A 19,101-nucleotide genomic window follows, 5' to 3' on the forward strand; every position below is an offset into this window, starting at 1 on the left:
TCATATCAGTGAAGGTGGCTTTAAAGACTGGGGCAGTCATTTAAAAGTTGAATCTCATAGAAAATTAATAAAATTGATATTTTTTTTTTAAAAAGTTGAATCTCTTTGCAGTTTTTCTTCTAATTTCAGGTATGTCATAAGGCTTCTTAAGGATAAAATATACAGCTGTTAGATTTCTCATCCCCCACCAAAATTATTTTTCACTGCCCACCTACATAGCTCCACAGTTATGAACATTGAGATAATTTTTAATTTTGCACCTAGCTTCATGAACGGAAACTGATTCTGATGTGCTTTCTGACTGGACAACCACTGGCAATGTCAGACCTGCTGTAACTTAAACCTCTAAATGGAAATGTGTACTCCAGGAGGGCATAGCCAGAACTGAGAATCACATGCCAAAATCCTAAATTCAACATTTCCCTCCCTTAGCTGCCTCCTGACCAATTAAGTTCAAGCAAGGTGTTTTGAGTGTAGGTTGGTATGCACTGCAGCTGCGTTCTTCTCCCAGCCAGTTGACCTTGAAGGAGCATCTTGGTGAGATGCAGCAATTACTTTCATTTCCCCCTAAGCATTTCCCCTCCCACCCACCTTCCCCATCGTTCATGGCAGACTGTCACTGCGTTGTATTGAAGCATAAACGAATGTGATTTGGCAACTGACGGATGACATGGTCTGCTCCTATAGTAATGTGGAATGGCTAGTAGAGGTGAATTTGCACTAGAAATGCAGATAATGAAGCTCTTTGAAGCCCCTCTAATTCCTCGACTGCAACATTCTGTGTTGAATTGTGGCATTTCATCATTTATTTTTTAGATTTATGTACTGCCCATCTCACACCAAGGTGATCGTTTTGGAATAGTTCCACTAAATGTGTGCACTGAGCAGAAATTTTGTTGGAAAAAGACAGCGAAAGAAACTCCAGCAGAGAACCATCCACCCTGGTTTGAAAAAACCGTGGGAGCTTCTGTCAAGTATCTAACACACCAGATGAAAAGATTAAGGATCAAGTTCGGCAGCATCACTACCTAAGGGATGCACCAATAAACTTGTCTTTGAAAGCATCCAGACGAAAATTAAGGTTCCGGACTAGCAATTCAAATGAAGATAATTGTGCCTCTGAGCATGTTTAAGGAGACTTTGTTTCCCCAGTAGTAGAGAACCCTTCCATCCTTCCTTCCACCCACCCACCCATCATGATTTGTAGCAGTGGTGAGATTCAATTTTTTTTACTACCGGTTCTGTGTGCGTGGCTTGGTGGGCGGAAGGATACTGTAAAATCCCCATTTCCTCCCGATCAACTAGGACTCGGGAGGCAGAGAATAGATGGGGGCGTGACCAGTCAGAGGTGGTATTTACCGGTTCTCTGAACTACTCAAAATTTCCGCTACTGGTTCTCACACACTGGTCAGAACTGGCTGAATACCACCTCTGATTTGGAGTGATGTTGAAAGGAGGACTTTTTTGGAGATAGCAATAACACTTAGACTAATATACTGCTTCACAGTACTCTACAGCCCCCTCTAAGCAGTTTACAGAGTCAGCCTCTTGCCCCCAACAATCTGGCTCCCCATTTTAATGACCTCGGAAGGATGGAAGGCTGAGTCAACCTTGAGCCTGGTGGGATTTGAACTCAGGCATCAGAGGACCTTCAGCGTGAGTCCCAGACTATGGATGGCATTTGGTGTTTTGGCAAATGGCAGCCTGTGTTCCTTTTGCCAATTTTTTTTTAAATCACCTTAATTATATTTGTTTTAATTTCTGATTTGGATAATTGCCTTGACTTCATACTTACGTTCTATATAGCCTGTATTTTTAAAATTGCTGTGAAAGCGCCTGAAGTGTTTGCGTTAAAAAAAGCAGCCAGGGTGTAAACAAATGATGTGTGAACCAGGCTTTTGTTATTTTAAATGAGTGTCTCTGAAGATTATTATATAGGATAGTTTTGGAGATCTGCTGTTTCCAAAGCAACTTACGCCAAAGCAAAATGTTCCCAATGCAGTTTATGACAATCCAACCTCTGGAGTTTCCTCCTCGAAGCGATTCAGATGCTAGAGCTAGTAAGAAAAGCACTGCCCTCATCCCCCACCCCAATGAGAATCCCTGAGAAGCCAGAATGCCCAGAATAATACAACTTGGTAGACTTTTTGGTTGCAAAATAGATGACACTATTGCAGTTCCTACAATTCAGCCGCTTCCAGATGTCTTAAGTGCTGTGGCCCACCACCGGCCTGCAGAGCTGGTAGCAGATGCGGACAGTGAGGAGGTTGGGGAGGAACATGGGCCAGTCCTAGAGTCTGGGGAAGGCTCTGATGAGGGCTCTGTGTCGGAGGCAGAGAGGGGGCCAGAGCCGTATGCCAGTTAACAGCTGCCTTCGGAGTCAGACATCAGTGAGACAGATGAACAGCTGGAGCCTGTTCCCAGTGTGCGCATGCCAGGCAAAGGGAAGAGCTAAAGATCAGGGGCCGACTTGGGAGTAAGGCCACAGGTGAGTGTAGTTTACAGGAGACAATTAGTTTGCTTCATTGGTTCATGACTCTCCAAGATTCCTTGCCAGGTTTTGTAGATATCGGCCTGGCAGCTCTCCAAGCCAGAGAAGGTCTGTGACTATAAATCCTCCCTTGAAAGACTTTGCTGGATGTAAATGAGCAGAATTCTGAATCTGCTGCCAGCTTTGCTGGCCACTGGTGGGCCACAATATTGGTCAGGAGAAAGAGAACCAAGAAGGCCTTTCCCAGGAGTTCTCAGAGTATATATTTAATAGCGCAAGTGGTTTGCTTCAGTCTGGAAAGATTTCTGTCTACAGGTGAGGAAACTGCTTAGAAGAAACTTTGTGTCTCTTTTCTTTCTTGGTCTTTGAGCTGACATCCTCAGACTAACTGGATGCCAAGCTTTACATGCCCTGAAAGTACAGCAAAACGTACAAGAATGTTTCCATTTTGCAGTACATTTTCATGTTCATATTTTAATCCGTCCAAGGTGATAAAACAACAACACAATAGCTCCTATGAAGGTGACATGTTCATGGTTGGCTTAAGTTACAGATGATTAAATCTTCTTGCACAACTTCCATGTCTCACCTTTTTTTTTGAACCTGACCTTTTGATCATAAATTAATCATCCTTTGATTACTATTCAGCTACACCATTAGAAAAGGCCTGGAATATGGACATAGGTAGTTTCAACAATGAAACTATTTGAACTATGAACTAAATCTTTGAACTCTGGTGCTGGAGAAGACTCCTGTGAGTCCCTTGGACTGCAAGGTGATCCAATCAGTCTGTCCTAGAGGAGATCAACCCTGACTGCTCGTTAGAAAGCCAGATCCTGAAGAGGAAACTCAAATACTTTGGCCACCTAATGAGAAGGGTGGACTCCCTGGAGAAGAGCCTCATGCTGGAAACCATTGAGGCAAAAGAAGAAGGGGACGACAGAGAATGAGGTGGCTAGATGGAGGCACTGAAGCAGTCGGCATGAGGTGGGGAAGGCCTGCAGGAATGTTGTCCATGGGGCCTCGATGGGTCGGGCACATCTTTGCAAGTAACAAAAACAAGTTTCAACAATTGTGTCTTCGGGGAATCTGCTCCAAATGATAGGATTTGGTTGATACCTGTGCCTTTCTTCCCGGCAAGTTTCTGAAGACTGCCGATGAAGGGGAATTTGGTGTTTTGTGTGTGTGTGTGTGTGTGTGTGTGTTTTAACCTAAAATAGCAGTGTTCTTCCAAGTGACAGTAACACTTAAGAGCTGTTTGCTAGAAACCACACTAAATGTTTACATGGATATAAACTTGGTTTTATTTAAACACGTCATGAAAATTATATTAAATTAGTTCAATTACAGTAACAACTTATTTCCACATTTTTATTCCCTCCCCTTCTATTAAAAACTACAATTTAGCAGCAATTTTGAGAGAATTCTGCAGGTCACAGTTAAAGCTTTGAGGAATAAATGCAGTTCGGGTACTTTAGGCTATGCCATAAAAAACTGATAGGCTAAAAAATAATGGCAGCATTTCTCTGTCTGTAATTGGTTTCAACAATAGACCTGTTAGCCAATTAGTTAGTTAGTTAATGATATTACTGGAATGGAAGACCAAAAGAACATCCAAGGATGTAGGCTAGACTGGAAGAAGTCAATTATCTACACCACTACTTATCTACACCTCTGCTAAGGAAACAATCTGGAATCACTAGAGGAATGTATATTCATGCCTATAAATATAGAATGAATTTTCCTTCTGCATATTTTTGGGAGAAAGTTCTAGGAAGATTTGGAGATATCTAAACTATGGGGGAGGGAGAGCTAAAATCCTGCTTACATTTTATTTGGGTGCTGCCAAGGAAGATGGGTGTGGCCATTTTATTTATTTGGGGCACCCCTTCCCAGCTTTTCAAGGCAAAACATCCCTTGTAAAATGGCCTGTGTTCTCAAAAAAACCTCATCAAGGGTAGCAACTAAGTCGTTCCAAAAAATATCTACCTCTTGACTGGAAATTGAGGCATAGCAACTGGACTTCTTTCCTTTTTGGGTTTGAAAGGTTCCGTTGCTTTTCCAAATAGCTTCTTCAGTCTGAGCAAGTTGGGTAGAGCAGGGGTCTCCAACCTTAGTAACTTTAAGACCTGTGGACTTCAACTCCCAACACTGGGAGTTGAAGTCTACAAGTCTTAAAGTTCCCAAGGTTGGAGACCCCCTGGTCTAGAGGAGGCACATCTATGTTAGTTGGTTGGTTAGAGGATTCCCTCTAACCAATTTGCTTAGACTGAAAAAGCTACTTGGATAAGCAGTGAAACGTTACAACCAGAAGGGAAAGTAGTCCAGTTGACATGACCCAACTTCCAGGCAACGGAGAATTTCCGGACTGAAAATTTCATTGACATGTATCTCTTGAGTTTCTTCCAGATCTATGATTTAAGACGAAGTCCAGGAGATGAGAAGAACGTGGCCCTGCTTGAGTAAAAGAAGGAAGAAAGGTCTGGATTTGCCTTTTCTTTGAAATTGGCCAAGTCGTGTTCCCGTTAAGCAACAATTGGGAAAACAGCATCAGTAGTGACACCGCAGTTGTTGTCTTTCATGGACATGAGGATGTAACCATCATTGCCCCAGTAGGTGGACCAAGAGTTCTTGATGAGCCAGTAAAGCTCTCCTTGAAGGACACCATAACCAACAGCCAGGACCGCATGATCTAGCTCACCCCTCTTGTTTTCTAAAAAAAAAAGATGGAAATAAGAAAAGTCAACCCAGAACAAAATGATGTTTTTTTTAATATGTGTGATTAGGCAAAACAATGCACCAGCATAATTGAGGCTAAAATACCCAGGCTGGGACTCTTAAATCCTGAATTTACAGAACTTGTGGAGATTAAATGGACCTGGTTATTACTGCAGTTATGAAAATGCCGATTGTAGGCTTCACAACCGCAGTTATCAACAATGCAATTTCTCTGCTTCTCTCTATCTTCATTGCTGTGCCATGATTCAGAGTATTATCTTTTAGGGATGTGAATTACAATTAACCAATTGAGAATTCGGGAAACCTCAGTGTTATAACCAATGGCATCAAATAACATCCATCAGCATTCTTTCTGCAATCGAAAATTTGCAAACACACCCAAAATGTCTACATACCCTCTCTCCCCTTCCCCCAAAACCAACATGCTTCTAAAAGTTTTATATAAACAATCATGAATGCATTTTTTACATTGGGAAATTTTACATTGAAATTATCTTGGAAGGAAGGAAGGAAAGAAAAAGGGGGAGAGAGGGAAGAAAGAAGGAGGAAAGAAAAAGGGGGATGGAGGGAAGAAAGGAGGAAGGAAAGAAAAAGGGGGAGGGAGAGAGGGAGGGAGGGAGGAAGGAAGGAAGGAAGGTTTTCCTCCTTCAGAGTGGAAGCCAACTTAGCAGTAGAAAAAGGAAGGATCTGGCTGAAATATGACACAAGTAGATTTCTCCTAAGGGCAGAATTTGGGCCCAGTTTCTGCTAAATATGAACTATTCTTGGAATGTAATTTCAAGAATGCATCTTGATTTACCAGTTCCACATTCATGTGGTAAGCCATGAGTACTTCCACACAGCATTATTTTTGCTCCATCCATGTATTTAAGTCAACTATGTCATTATGTCATTTTTGGCTTGCTAAACCTGCTATCATCTATAATAGAAGTACATTTAAAAAAACTCAGAAGAAAATTGGCTCAGAAGCTTAAGGAAAGAGACATGGTGGAGATCAGGACGGACACCCCATGGAGCAGGCAGGGGCTCGGAAACTTACTGCATTTGGGCTCGTAGTAGACCCCATTAGAATAGAAAGAGAACGTCCGGTGGGAGGCATCAATGCTGACCGAGACAGGTCCGTGCTTGTAAATGGCGGCCTTCAGAGCAGTGGTGTTCCCAGAGGTGACATTGACGTAACCTGAGAGCTTGCTCACGAGGTGAGTCTCGTTGCTGTGGCAGTAGCCATTCTGGTAGGAAGAGAACACCTCATCATTAAGATTCCATTGGCTGTAGCATCCATCCCCTTGACACAGGGCTTCGCAATGAACTAGATCCGGGGTGTCAAACTCGATTTCATTGAGGGATGCATCAGGGTTGTGTTTGACTTTGGGGGAGGCCAGGGCGGGCGTGGCCAGCTTGACGTCACTTGTATCGGGGGTGCCTGTGGCGGCCCAAGTGCTCTGCCAGCGAAAACAGGCTCCCGAGCTCTGTTTTTGGCTGTGACGGCTTCCTGCAACACTCTGCCAATGAAAATGGAGCTGGGGAGGGCCGCTTGGTGCTCTCCGGAGCTCTGTTTTCACTGGCGGAGGCATCGCGGACCAGTCCTGCACTGTTTCCAGGACAGCCCTGTGGGACAGATCCAAGCACCCGGTGGGCCAGATCCAGCCCCTGGGCCTTGAGTTTGACTCTCCTGCCCTATAGGAATACAGTGGTCCTCAGATTACAACTGTTCATTTAGTGACCATTCCAAGTTACAACAGTACTGAGAAAAGTGACTTATGACTGTTTTTCACAGTTATGACTTTTGGAGCAACGCCATGATCATGTGATCAACATTCCGATACTTGGCAACTGGTTCATACTTATGACTGCCGCCATGTCCCAAGGGTCATGTGATCTGCTTTTGTGTCCTTGTGACCAGCAAAATCAGTGGGGGAGGCAGATTCAGTTAGCGGCTTTGTTACTACCTTTACAGCGGCTGTGACTCCCTTAACAACTGGGGCAAGAAAAGTTGTAAAATGGAGCAAAACTCAAGTAACAGTTGTCTCATTTACTTAGCAACAGAAATGTTGGGCTCAGTTATGGATTTAAGCTGGGGACTAAGTTGTAAATAAATGCATAAAGTTGCATTGACAAAAGTGATACGGAAAAATTAAATCCGTGCGTATCTATGCATACACAGATACATAAGAGGATATATGCATGTGAGAATTAAATGCAATCAGGTGACAGCATGAAATGGTGCCTGGATGTCAGAATTTCAAATCTGGGTTATAAATCCCTTTTTTGTGGGTCCATCACTTAGAACAGTCAGCATGCAACTGGTTATAAGTTGAGGACCATCTACTAAACAACTAATTCTCACAACAATGTCAAACTAGCTAGAAAGGCAGTATTACTATCATTATTCTCATCTTCCCGATTTCCCATCTCCTTATCTTCTTATGACTATAACTTTGTGGCTAGTATCTTATGATTTATAGTGTTTACTTAGTATCCTAGTGTGATTTATGTTAATTGCTTATTTAGTATCCATGAGCATCACTAAGTGTTGTATCTAATGTTTTATGATGAATGTATTTTCACAATGACTATGCTAATGATCTATCACTATTGTTGAATGTACACTGTCACTTAGCCATCCCATTTCATCCCACCCCACCCCACCCATGTAGTCTAGTCTAATCTAGTCTTTTTCTATATTCTATTCTATTCTATTCTATTCTATTCTGTTCTATTCTATTCTATTCTATTCTATTCTACTCTATTCTACTCTACTGCTATGCTATGCTATGCTATGCTATCTTCTCTTCTCTTCTCTTCTCTCCCCTCCCCTCCCCTCCCATCCCACCCCACCCCACCCTACCTCTCCAGTGTCAGGCCTGCAGCGGTTCCTTTAAGAATCTTTGGCCTGCCACACTCTTATTAAAGGGGGGATTTAGCAAAGGGTAGAATATGTTGTTTTCAAAATAAGAAATTCCTTCCTAGAAGCTCAAAGTCATCTTTTGTCTTCCAAACCTGAACACCTGACCAGAAGCAGTTAGGCCTAGACGCCAGCGTGGAAGAAGATTGGACCATGTGATGGACTGTGGGTGTGGGGGCAAGATCACGAACTTTTAACTGGGTGGGATTCTGATGTAACTTCCAGAGTCGGAATCCCATAGCACTATGCCAACATGCCTGCTTTATTAAATTGGAACTTTAAGCATAGTTTTGGCTTCGACTCTGATTTAATTTTACATGGTATTTGGAATGCTTACATCCAGTCTAGTCCAGTCTAGTCCAGTCTAGTCCAGTCTAGTCCAATTGCCCCTCCCCTCCCATTCTATTCTCAGCTGGAAACAACTAGTTGCAACCAGAATCTCTTTCAGAGCAATTCTTAAGCTACACCGATCTTTTCTATCATAAGTAGAGGTCTTCTGATGTCGCTCTAACAGACGGGTCTCCGTCACTCACTTGTCCTTTGTAGGGCCCATATGACTCGGTGGTGGCGATGCCGCCATGTTTCAGGATCCATTCAAATGCCTGCCACTCCTCACCACCGTCGCAGGCGTAGTTCCCAAAGCCCCAGGAGCAGTCGATGAGAATTTGTTGAGACAGCGAGATGAGATGGCCTGTCTGGGGAGCAAAATAAAGCATACTTTGTTCAGGCTTGGTTGCATTTCCTGGCAAGGGAGCAAAGCTACCAACTGAGGTTCTTAACTGCAGCAGAAAAATCACAGGGAAGGGTGCGTGAGGGGTCGGCAACTTTTAACACTCAAAGAGCCACTTGGATCTGTTTCCCACCGGGAGCCACAAAACCTACCAGGGGTCGAAAAGCTCAAGAAATCGCGTGCCGGTGAGTGTTGCACATTGGCGGTTGTGTCACATATTTTGAGCGACACGGAGCCGCATCAGAAGGATGAAAGAACCACATGCGGCTCCAGAGCTGCGGTCCTCCAATCCCTGGTGTACGCAGTATTTCTTTTTTTACAGAAAGCAGCCTCATCCTTTTTTTACAGCCCAGGTAGTCCTCAGCTTACAGCAATTCATTTAGTGACCATTTGAACTTACGATGGCACTCAAAAAAATCGACATGACTGGTTTTCACACTTAGGACCATGGCAGCATCCCCAGGGTCATATGAATTCAGGCACTTGGCAACTGACTCATATTTACGACGGTCGGTTGCAGTGTCCCAGGGGTCACGTGATCCCCTTTTGCGACCTTCTGACAAGCAAAGTCAAAGGGGAAGACAGATTCACTTAACAACTGCGTTACTAACAACTGCAGTGATCCACTTAACAACCGTGGCAAGAAAGGTTGCAAAATGGGGCCAAACTCACTTAACAACGGTCTTGCTTAGCTACAGAAATTTTGGGCTCCATTGTGCTCTAGTTGTATTTCTGTGTTTTGCAAAACAACAATTTTTCCATTAAGGAGGGTTTCCTCTTGTCTCATCTTTCGGAATCCTGAACAGCACAAAGTTTTGTGGAATATAAATGGCAAAATAAGGGTAAAACCCGATTAAAATATTATAAATATCAGATGCACCATTCTAAGGTCTGTCACCCCCACAAATTAGGGGGCTGTTGTTTTTTTCCCCCTAGCCTTGGCCAAGTATGGGATCAGCTCAGGAATTCGTTTTCTCTGTAGGAATAGTTTTAATCTCTCTGGTTTTGTTCCGTTTCATTGTTAGAGCTGCTGCTTTCTTTTAAAAAAGGAAAGGAAAAAAAACCCTCAATGGTATAATTTAGAAGAGTATAGCTGGAGCAACTTTTGAATAGCAACTTTTGAATATTACTTAGTGTATGTGAGTTTGTGTTTTTTTTTTAAAAGCAGTGCCAAAAGCTTTATTGAGAAATCACCAGGACATTGATCGGTTTTCTAAGGCTCCTTAGAAATTGTTTCTAAAATGTTATATACTTGGGCTGCGCAGTGCATCCATTTTGAAGAAATACTTTGGAACAAGTAGTTAGAACACCAATGTGACAGCTTTCCCAACTGAGCCCAGAGCTCTGCATTGTCTTACGATGTCTTTTGTGCAAAAAACCCCAATGGAATAGAAATATATTTCATTCTTGGTAGATTTATTGGCTGTACAGGTTGTCCGCAACTTATGGCCACGATTGAGGCCAAAATGTATGTTGCTAAGTGAGTTTTACCCCGTTTTACCACCTTTCTTGCCACAGTTGTTAAGTGAATCACTGTCGTTACTTTAGCAACACGGTTGTTAAGTGAATCTGGCTTCCCCATTGACTTTGCTTGTCAGAAGGTCGCAAAAGTGGATCACATGTACGCATGTGCAAAGCATTGGAGAGGCAAAACTTTGAAACATTCCGTTGCATGTTCAAGATCTCAATTTTCCCTTCCAGACAATTAACGGGGACGTATTTTGCAACAGGGTCTTTTGAAGTGTTTTGCACACTCCTAACCAACATCTTCCAAATTCCCAGGAAGGAAACAGTTCCTACCTTAAGGAAGAGAGCTCCTTCGAGGGATCCTGTGGTAGAAAAACTCCAGCAGGAGCCGCACACGGCCTGATCTTTGACAGGCGTCACTGCCCCTGGAAAGAGCAAAGAGAAATGTTTTGCCCGCTTCCCTTGCCATCCCCCCCACACTGTTGTGCTATTTACCTTCAAATCAGGAGTGGGTTCCTGCCAGTTCTAACCTCTTCTATAGAAGAGGTTCCACAAATCTACAGTGCCATTGAGAACTGGTTCCAGCTCCCTCCTGCTGCCCATCCGAACATCATCAAGATGAAGAGCGAGAGGAGGAATTCTGGGAGTTGAAGTCCACAAGTCTTAAATCTGTCAAGTTTGAACATCCCTGGTTTTTTTTTCCTAAAGGGTGAGGGGTGCGAGGATCTTGTAACTTGACAGCTTTAAGACTTGCGTGCTTCAAATGCCAGAGTTTCTGAGCCAACATTTTGGTTGCTAAGCAAGAGCGTTGTTAAGTGAGTTTCACCACATTTTACAAGTTGGCCACACCCACCCAGTCACATGGTTGGCAAGCCATTCCCACCCAGTCACATGGCTGGCAAGCCACTCCCACAAAGCAGGCCACACCTACAGAAGAGGTTCTAAAAAAATTTGAAACCCACCATGCTTCAAATGTTGCCAAACAAGACCCAAATCCCATCCTTTTTTTTCTTTTGCAATAGTAAAAATCCAAAGGATATCTAGAACAATGTTTAACTTTCATTAATCTACCCCGAAAGAAGAGAGTTTTTAATGTTTGTCTTTTCCATTTTCTATCTATGCCATTTAGCATTTGTACCTAGATCCACTCTTTGTCACATCAGGTGAGGACTAAGGCTATTTCTCCATTAATGATTTTCAAAATCTTCTAGTATTCCTCTACTATCACTGGTCATATGAAGCCTGTTCTCATTACTCAGTACAGGAATTGTGCTGCCCCAGCAGTATATAGCTAGTATAGGAATTAAGAACTGTCTCCTTTAAGAAACTAACTCATGGGAAATGTAGGCAGAGACTGCATTATGGGAAATGTAGTTCCATGACATGTGATCACATCTCTGTTTATGATTGGCCACCGGGGCATCTTGCCCACCTGCGAAGTTTATAGCCAGGCTGTTTAATTGCCTTTTGTGAACCGGAATAGTAACATTCTACATCTCCACTCAGCATGGGGATAAAATCATCATCTTTTTACACTACATGATGGGACAGATCATGGAAAGTCAGAAGAATCTTAACACTGAGCTGTAAGTTTTGTTATTAAGGATGCCTGATAATAAACGTGATCTGAAAGAGATTCCTAAATGTGGAGTTAACTGGCTGCCCAAGCAGAACCTCATTGCCCGGGGAAGAACAGGAATGATTGGATGATTCTAGATTAGAAGATGCAATGTCTGGGTGAAGATAGAAAAGTAATAAACAGAGCTAAGGGTTCAGACAAGCTAAACAAAACCATCCATCCATGATCGTTCCACCAAAATCCTATGCCAAGGCCTGGAAGACTCATCTGTGCTGCTTAATGACCGTCACAAAGACATTGACGTGAGTTGACTCATCTTTTACTAACCCCATTGTTCCCAAACCAGCAATACATACCATAGAGTCGCCAGTCCAAAATTTCTGGCAAGATGAGGCCTGTGTAAATCTCCTCAGGGAAAGGCAGCCCCTTGTTGGGTGTTGTGCTCTTGAGTTTCCCCCTCATCACAGCCATTTCTTCTAGGGTGAGATCAGCCAAGTGATTCAGGGCCAGCTTAAAGGGAAGATTGGCTCGATTCTTGGAATGGACGAACCTGGGAAAGGAGGAGTTAAAGCAAGAGCTGAGCCAGGTACGGTACATCATCTAACTTTCTGATCCTTATAGGTCCCTCTGTCTTAAGATCAAGGTGGCCAGAGAGAGTCAGCAGGTAATGGACACCCACTAAAAAAAGGCATTCTCTCTTTTCTTTCTTATGCAAATTATTTCTTTCTTTCTTTACCTTCCTGATGAAGAAGAAACAATTGAAATTGAAGATATGGCCCACACGTTCGGCTTGTTACCTTCACAAAATGGTGGACATGGTGTCTGGCTTCTCCTAGAACCCTTAGGGACTAGAAAGCAAATAGCAATAGCACTTAGACTTATATACCACTTCACAGTGCTTTACAGCCCTCTCTAAGCGGTTTACAGAGTCAGCCTATTGCCCCCAACAATCTGAGTCCTCATTTTACCAACTTCAGAAGGATGAAAGGCCGAGTCAACCTTGAGCTGGTGAGAACTGAACTCTTGGCAGTGGAATGCAGAATTAATCTCCACCCCACAATTTTCGGACTCTCAACTATCCAGTCTTAACTTCTGGATGAGTTTTTCAAATCTTCACTTTTGGTATCTTATGAGAAATTTTTGGCACCAGTTCTAGGCTCTGTTTGATTGCTGTTTGTTTTGACAAGTGTTGTTTTATAATGTTCTTGATTATGCATTTTAATCTCAGATGTAAACTAACTTCATCATCGATACTAAAGGATAACATCAGAATGGTTTACATGCTAATGCCTCCAGTGAAGCACAAACTCAAAACTTGGCTGGTACGATGGGAGAAGCAGCTTTCACCTTGCCACCCATGGCTTCATATAAAGGACAGTGAAAACCTTTGGACTTGTGTTAAAATGGCACGGCAGAGTTGAAGACGGAATATTAAGGAATAGTGAAAAGAGTGCAGCCAACTATTTGCAGAATGTATCTTTCAAGCCTTTCCCCCAATAGTGAGCACATTTACTGCTCACCTGATATAGCCAAGATCCCTGCAAATGTTTTTCATCAGAGTACAGAATAACAGAGTTGGAAGGGACCTTGGAGGTCTTCTAGTCCAACCCCCTGCTCAGGCAGGAAACTCTGTATCATTTAGGACAAATGGTTGTCCAATCTTTTCTTAAAAGCCTCCAGTGTTGGAGAATTCACAACCTCTGGAGGCAAGTTGTTCCACTGATCAATTGTTCTAACTGCCAGGAAATACTTCCTTAGTTCTAGGCTGGTTTTCTCCTTCGTTAATTTCCACCCGCTGCTGCTTCTCCTGCCTTCCGGTGCTTTGGAGAATAGGTTGACTTTCCTCTTCTTTGTGGCAGCCCTTCAAATATTGAAACATTGCGATCATGACATCCCTAGTCCTTCTTTTCATTAAACTACTTCTTTTCTCCTCTGGCACAGTGGTTAGAGTGCAGTACTGCCGGCTGCTTCTGCCGACTGCCTGCAATTTGGCAGTTCAAATCCCACCAGGCTTAAGGTTGACTCAGCCTTCCATCCTTCCAAGGTTGATAAAATGAGGACCCAAATTGTTGGGGCAATATGTTGACTCTGTAAACCGCTTAGAGAGGGCTGTAAAAACACTGTGAAGTGGTATTTAAGGCTAAGTGCTATTGCTATGTAAAGCACTATGAAGTGGTATATAAGGTTAAGTGCTATTGCTATTGCAAGCTAGCTCTGCCTACCACCAGCAGTTCGATCCTGACCAGCTCAAGGTTGACTCAGCCTTCCATCCTTCGGAGGTGGGTAAAATGAGGACCCAGATTGTCGGGGGCAGGAGAGTCTGACTCTCCTGTCCTTTTACTGGCCTCCCTCCCACCCTCTGAATCTCCTCTTGAGGCTTTGCACCTCATGTTGTGGGTGAAGGTGTGCTTCCGATGCTCCATCTCCTGCTCAGTGTCATAGCTCTTTCCAAAGCGTTTTCTGTAATGGTGGAACAGACTGTGGGCGCGATCCTCCTGCCCACCAACAAAGTCAGCCATGGGGTTGGCCATGATGTGGTGCTCTGTGGAATCTCCTGGCAGCTCATCACACAGTTTAGTTTCTAGGGAGGAAGAACAACACACATGTGGATGTCACAATACCCATGGAGCACCCCAATGCAGTAGCCCAGTTCACAAATCCAAAGAAATATTCTAAAACCAGGGAATCTGAAGAATTCCAAGGGCTAGCTTTACGACAGGTGTATTCACTGTCTTGAGTTTCCTGTAAAAAAAGTGGGATAAAAATTAAATAATGAGGATAACATGCAGCTTTAAGCCACATTGCTCTCTTTTGCAGGAATAAATCATTCCTAGCTTACATGATCTAAGTTGCCAAACACAATAGGAACACAGAGAAGGGAAGGGCAAATATCCACAGGCCAGAAAGTCATTAAAAGATCATATAAATTCAAGTGCCTTAAGCAAGCGGCCTGTGGAGAGGGTGGAGACTGTAATACAAGCCATAAAATCTGTCCAAATTAACATCATACAATATCCCTGTTAGGCTGGAATGGAAGAAGAAGAAGAAGAAGAAGAAGAAGAAGAAGAAGAAGAAGAAGAAGAAGAAGAAGAACAACAACAACAATAACAATAAAAACAATGAGAACAGGAAGGGGAAGGAGAAGGGGAAGGGGAGGAGGAGAAGGAGGAGGAGAAGAAGAAGAAGAACAAGAACAAGAACGGGAAGGGGAAGGGTAGTAGTAGTAGTAGTAGTAGTAATAGAAGAAGAAGAAGAAGAAGAAGAAGAAGAAGAAGAAGAAGAAGAAGAACAACAACAACAACAACAACAACAACAACAACAATAACAATAAAAACAATGAGAACAGGAAGGGGAAGGAGAAGGGGAAGGGGAGGAGGAGGAGGAGAAGAAGAAGATGAAGAAGAAGAACAACAAGAACAACAAGAACGGGAAGGGGAAGGGTAGTAGTAGTAGTAGTAGTAGTAGTAGTAGTAGTAGAAGAAGAAGAAGAAGAAGAAGAAGAAGAAGAACAACAACAACAACAACAACAATAACAATAAAAACAATGAGAACAGGAAGGGGAAGGAGAAGGGGAAGGGGAGGAGGAGAAGGAGGAGGAGAAGAAGAAGAAGAACAAGAACAAGAACAAGAACGGGAAGGGGAAGGGTAGTAGTAGTAGTAGTAGTAGTAGTAGAAGAAGAAGAAGAAGAAGAAGAAGAAGAAGAAGAAGAAGAACAACAACAACAACAATAACAATAAAAACAATGAGAACAGGAAGGGGAAGGAGAAGGGGAAGGGGAGGAGGAGGAGGAGAAGAAGAAGATGAAGAAGAAGAACAACAAGAACAACAAGAACGGGAAGGGGAAGGGTAGTAGTAGTAGTAGTAGTAGTAGTAGTAGTAGAAGAAGAAGAAGAAGAAGAAGAAGAAGAAGAAGAAGAAGAAGAACAACAACAACAACAACAATAACAATAAAAACAATGAGAACAGGAAGGGGAAGGAGAAGGGGAAGGGGAGGAGGAGAAGGAGGAGGAGAAGAAGAAGAAGAACAAGAACAAGAACAAGAACGGGAAGGGGAAGGGTAGTAGTAGTAGTAGTAATAGAAGAAGAAGAAGAAGAAGAAGAAGAAGAAGAACAACAACAACAACAACAATAACAATAAAAACAATGAGAACAGGAAGGGGAAGGAGAAGGGGAAGGGGAGGAGGAGGAGGAGAAGAAGAAGATGAAGAAGAAGAACAACAAGAACAACAAGAACGGGAAGGGGAAGGGTAGTAGTAGTAGTAGTAGTAGTAGTAGTAGTAGTAGTAGAAGAAGAAGAAGAAGAAGAAGAAGAAGAAGAAGAAGAACAACAACAACAACAACAACAATAACAATAAAAACAATGAGAACAGGAAGGGGAAGGAGAAGGGGAAGGGGAGGAGGAGGAGGAGAAGAAGAAGATGAAGAAGAAGAACAACAAGAACAACAAGAACGGGAAGGGGAAGGGTAGTAGTAGTAGTAGTAGTAGTAGTAGTAGTAGAAGAAGAAGAAGAAGAAGAAGAAGAAGAAGAAGAAGAAGAAGAAGAAGAACAACAACAACAACAACAACAATAACAATAAAAACAATGAGAACAGGAAGGGGAAGGAGAAGGGGAAGGGGAGGAGGAGGAGGAGAAGAAGAAGAAGATGAAGAAGAAGAACAACAAGAACAAGAACAACAAGAACGGGAAGGGGAAGGGGAGTAGTAGTAGTAGTAGTAGTAGTAGTAGTAGTAGTAGTGGAGGAGGAGGAGGAGGAGGAGGAGGAGGAGGAGGAGGAGGAGGAGGAGGAGGAGGAGGAGGAGGAAAAGCTGAATAAAGGCAGGCGGTGTCATTTACAGCATCTACACTACAACCACAACTGAGAGTTTTAGCTCCCACTGATCCAACATTTTTAGATGAAATGTTGGAGTCCCTTTCTCTGCAAGAAAATAAAAGGTCATTTGCAGGGCATTCTCCAATCTGCTTTTTCATTTGGGTGGCTGAAGCCAGTTTTGGCTGGCACTGCTAGGAACGGGAGCCGGTGGAGGTGAAAAAATGGCAATTGGAAACCAATATAATTGTTGAGGTTTGCAAGATCAAAGAAAAAAGAAAACTGTGTTATCCCAGTTCAGAAAACTGTCAGCTGCTTGCTGTGATGGCGATGCTGTTCCTTTTTTTTCCGGTGTAGAGACAGTCTTCAACTTACGACCTCAATTGCGATCAGAATCCCTATTGTTAAGCAAATCACTGCAGTCATTAAGTGAATACTGCACTCATTAAGCCAATCTGGCTTCCCCTAAGACATACAACTCATTCCTATCATTCAATTATATAAAATAGAAAAAAGTCCATTCCAGAGGGATGTCAGCTGGTCAAGGGATGAGCCCTAAGATGCCCCATCTTTAGAGACCCCCATAGCTGGACATTCCAAACAATGGCATCCCCCCAATAAAATAGCCTGACCCCCATTTATATGAATCACCATTTCTCCGATGAAAGTATTTCCGCAGAGAAGTGGGGCAGAATATTTGGGGGAAATTTTAAATTCGGGACCTGCCCCCCTTGGGTTCCGTCAATATGATTGACATTGTTCTCTCTTTGTTCTCTTGTTCTCAAGTCCTTATTTTTGTTTAAAATATATTTTATTCATTTTTCACATTCCATTTGCAATCACTTATATACAGGGTATTTACTATAAGAAAAGAAAAAAAAAGGAGATAAAACGAACAAAAAAAGGAAACACAACTCATCATTCACAACCCCACCTAACCCTTCCATCCTCCATACACCCCATCTACCCCCTCCAACTTTCCTTTCTCCCTCTAACACTCCCCTCCTACTTCCCTTTCCCCTCAAGCCTTCCTTCTCCCCTTACTCCCCACACACCCTCCTTACATTCCCCTTACTCCTTCCTTACTCCTCCCTCTTCTTTCCCTCTACCTCCCTCCTTGGTGTATGCCTTTATTCGAGTGTTGTTTGATCTGATAAAAGTAAAATAAACCAAGGGAAAAAAAAAATAAAAGAAAAAAAAGAACCACCGTATATAAATACATTCTTGTTCTTATTAAGACTATGTTAACACCCCCCCCCCCAAATCCCCATCCCCATCCTCCCGACTTCCCAGGGCCCACACCTGGCACTACCTTCTGTCTAAAATATCATAAATGTAAAATATCTTGTATACATATGGATTAAAAAATAAAAGTAATATGTCAAAAGAAAGAAAAACAGAAAAAAAGAAGAGAGAAAAGAAAAGAGAAAAGAAAAAAAAAGAAAAAAAGAGAAACCACTCTTTGTGTTGATCTCAGCCCCCCATCTTTATCTATGCTTAAATAGTATAAATCATTCTATCTATATTTTATTCTCGTCTCTTACTTCTTTGCTATTTACCCCAACCTTCTGTAGACTCTCCCGTTCCTCTTCCTAAACCTTATGATCCCTTCCGATAAAATTTAAGCAACGTGGTTCATGCCACATATTCAAATTACTTTGCAGAAGAGTAATCAAGCTTTCCCTTCTAGTAAAATTTAAACAGCGTAAATGATCTTTCTTAACCTCCTTTTCAAACAGTAATTCAAAATAATCTAGCCAAGCTTCCCCTTCTTAGTAAAGTTAAGCAGCGTAGATCAAATATTACTTTTCACAGAAATCAACTTCTATCTTAAGATAATTCCAACCGACTTTCTCTTCTAATAGGATTTAAATAACGTAGTTCATTCCACATGCATTTTACCCTCATCCCTTACTTGTCTGATATTTACCACTATCAAATTTATGCTAACATTTGTTTAAAATCTAACTCAAAACAATTTCAACCAACTTTCCCTTCTAATAAAAGTTAAATAGCATGGATCATTCCACATATTCAAATAATACTTTCAGCAAGAGTCAGTTAACCTTCTGTTTTAAAATAGTCCCTTCTAACAAAGTTTAAACAACATAAATCATTCCGCATTCTTTTTACACCTATCTTAAGATAATCCCAACCGGCTTTCTGTTCTAATAAGCTTTAAACAACGTAAATCATTCCACATATATTTTACCCTCATCCCTTGCTTGTCTAATGTTTACCACTATCAAATTTATGCTAACGTTAATTTAAAATCTAGCTCAAAGTAGTTTCACCCAGCTTTCCCTTCTAATAAGAATTAGTCCGCTTTTTCTACCGGAGAGAGGTCTCAAACCCCCATTCAGTCCTTAACTTTGGCGAA

General features: G+C 42.3%; 1 protein-coding gene across 1 annotated transcript in view; it reads right to left on the minus strand.

Annotated features, from left to right (window-relative positions):
* Window positions 1-4,661: 4,661 nt before the first annotated feature.
* LOC116515934 (digestive cysteine proteinase 2-like) overlaps window positions 4,662-19,101 on the minus strand; it is a 63,819-nt gene continuing 49,379 nt past the window's right edge. The window contains exons 6-11 of the mRNA XM_032228260.1: window positions 14,297-14,492; window positions 12,268-12,461; window positions 10,666-10,757; window positions 8,669-8,830; window positions 6,270-6,459; window positions 4,662-5,204 (exon numbers count right to left, since the gene is read on the minus strand). Coding sequence (XP_032084151.1) covers window positions 5,017-5,204; window positions 6,270-6,459; window positions 8,669-8,830; window positions 10,666-10,757; window positions 12,268-12,461; window positions 14,297-14,492 — 1,022 coding nt within the window. The 3' untranslated portion in view covers window positions 4,662-5,016. The remainder of the gene's footprint in view (window positions 5,205-6,269; window positions 6,460-8,668; window positions 8,831-10,665; window positions 10,758-12,267; window positions 12,462-14,296; window positions 14,493-19,101) is intronic.

This window comes from Thamnophis elegans, chromosome 12 (genome assembly GCF_009769535.1).
Source record: "Thamnophis elegans isolate rThaEle1 chromosome 12, rThaEle1.pri, whole genome shotgun sequence".
Taxonomy (NCBI): domain Eukaryota; kingdom Metazoa; phylum Chordata; class Lepidosauria; order Squamata; family Colubridae; genus Thamnophis; species Thamnophis elegans.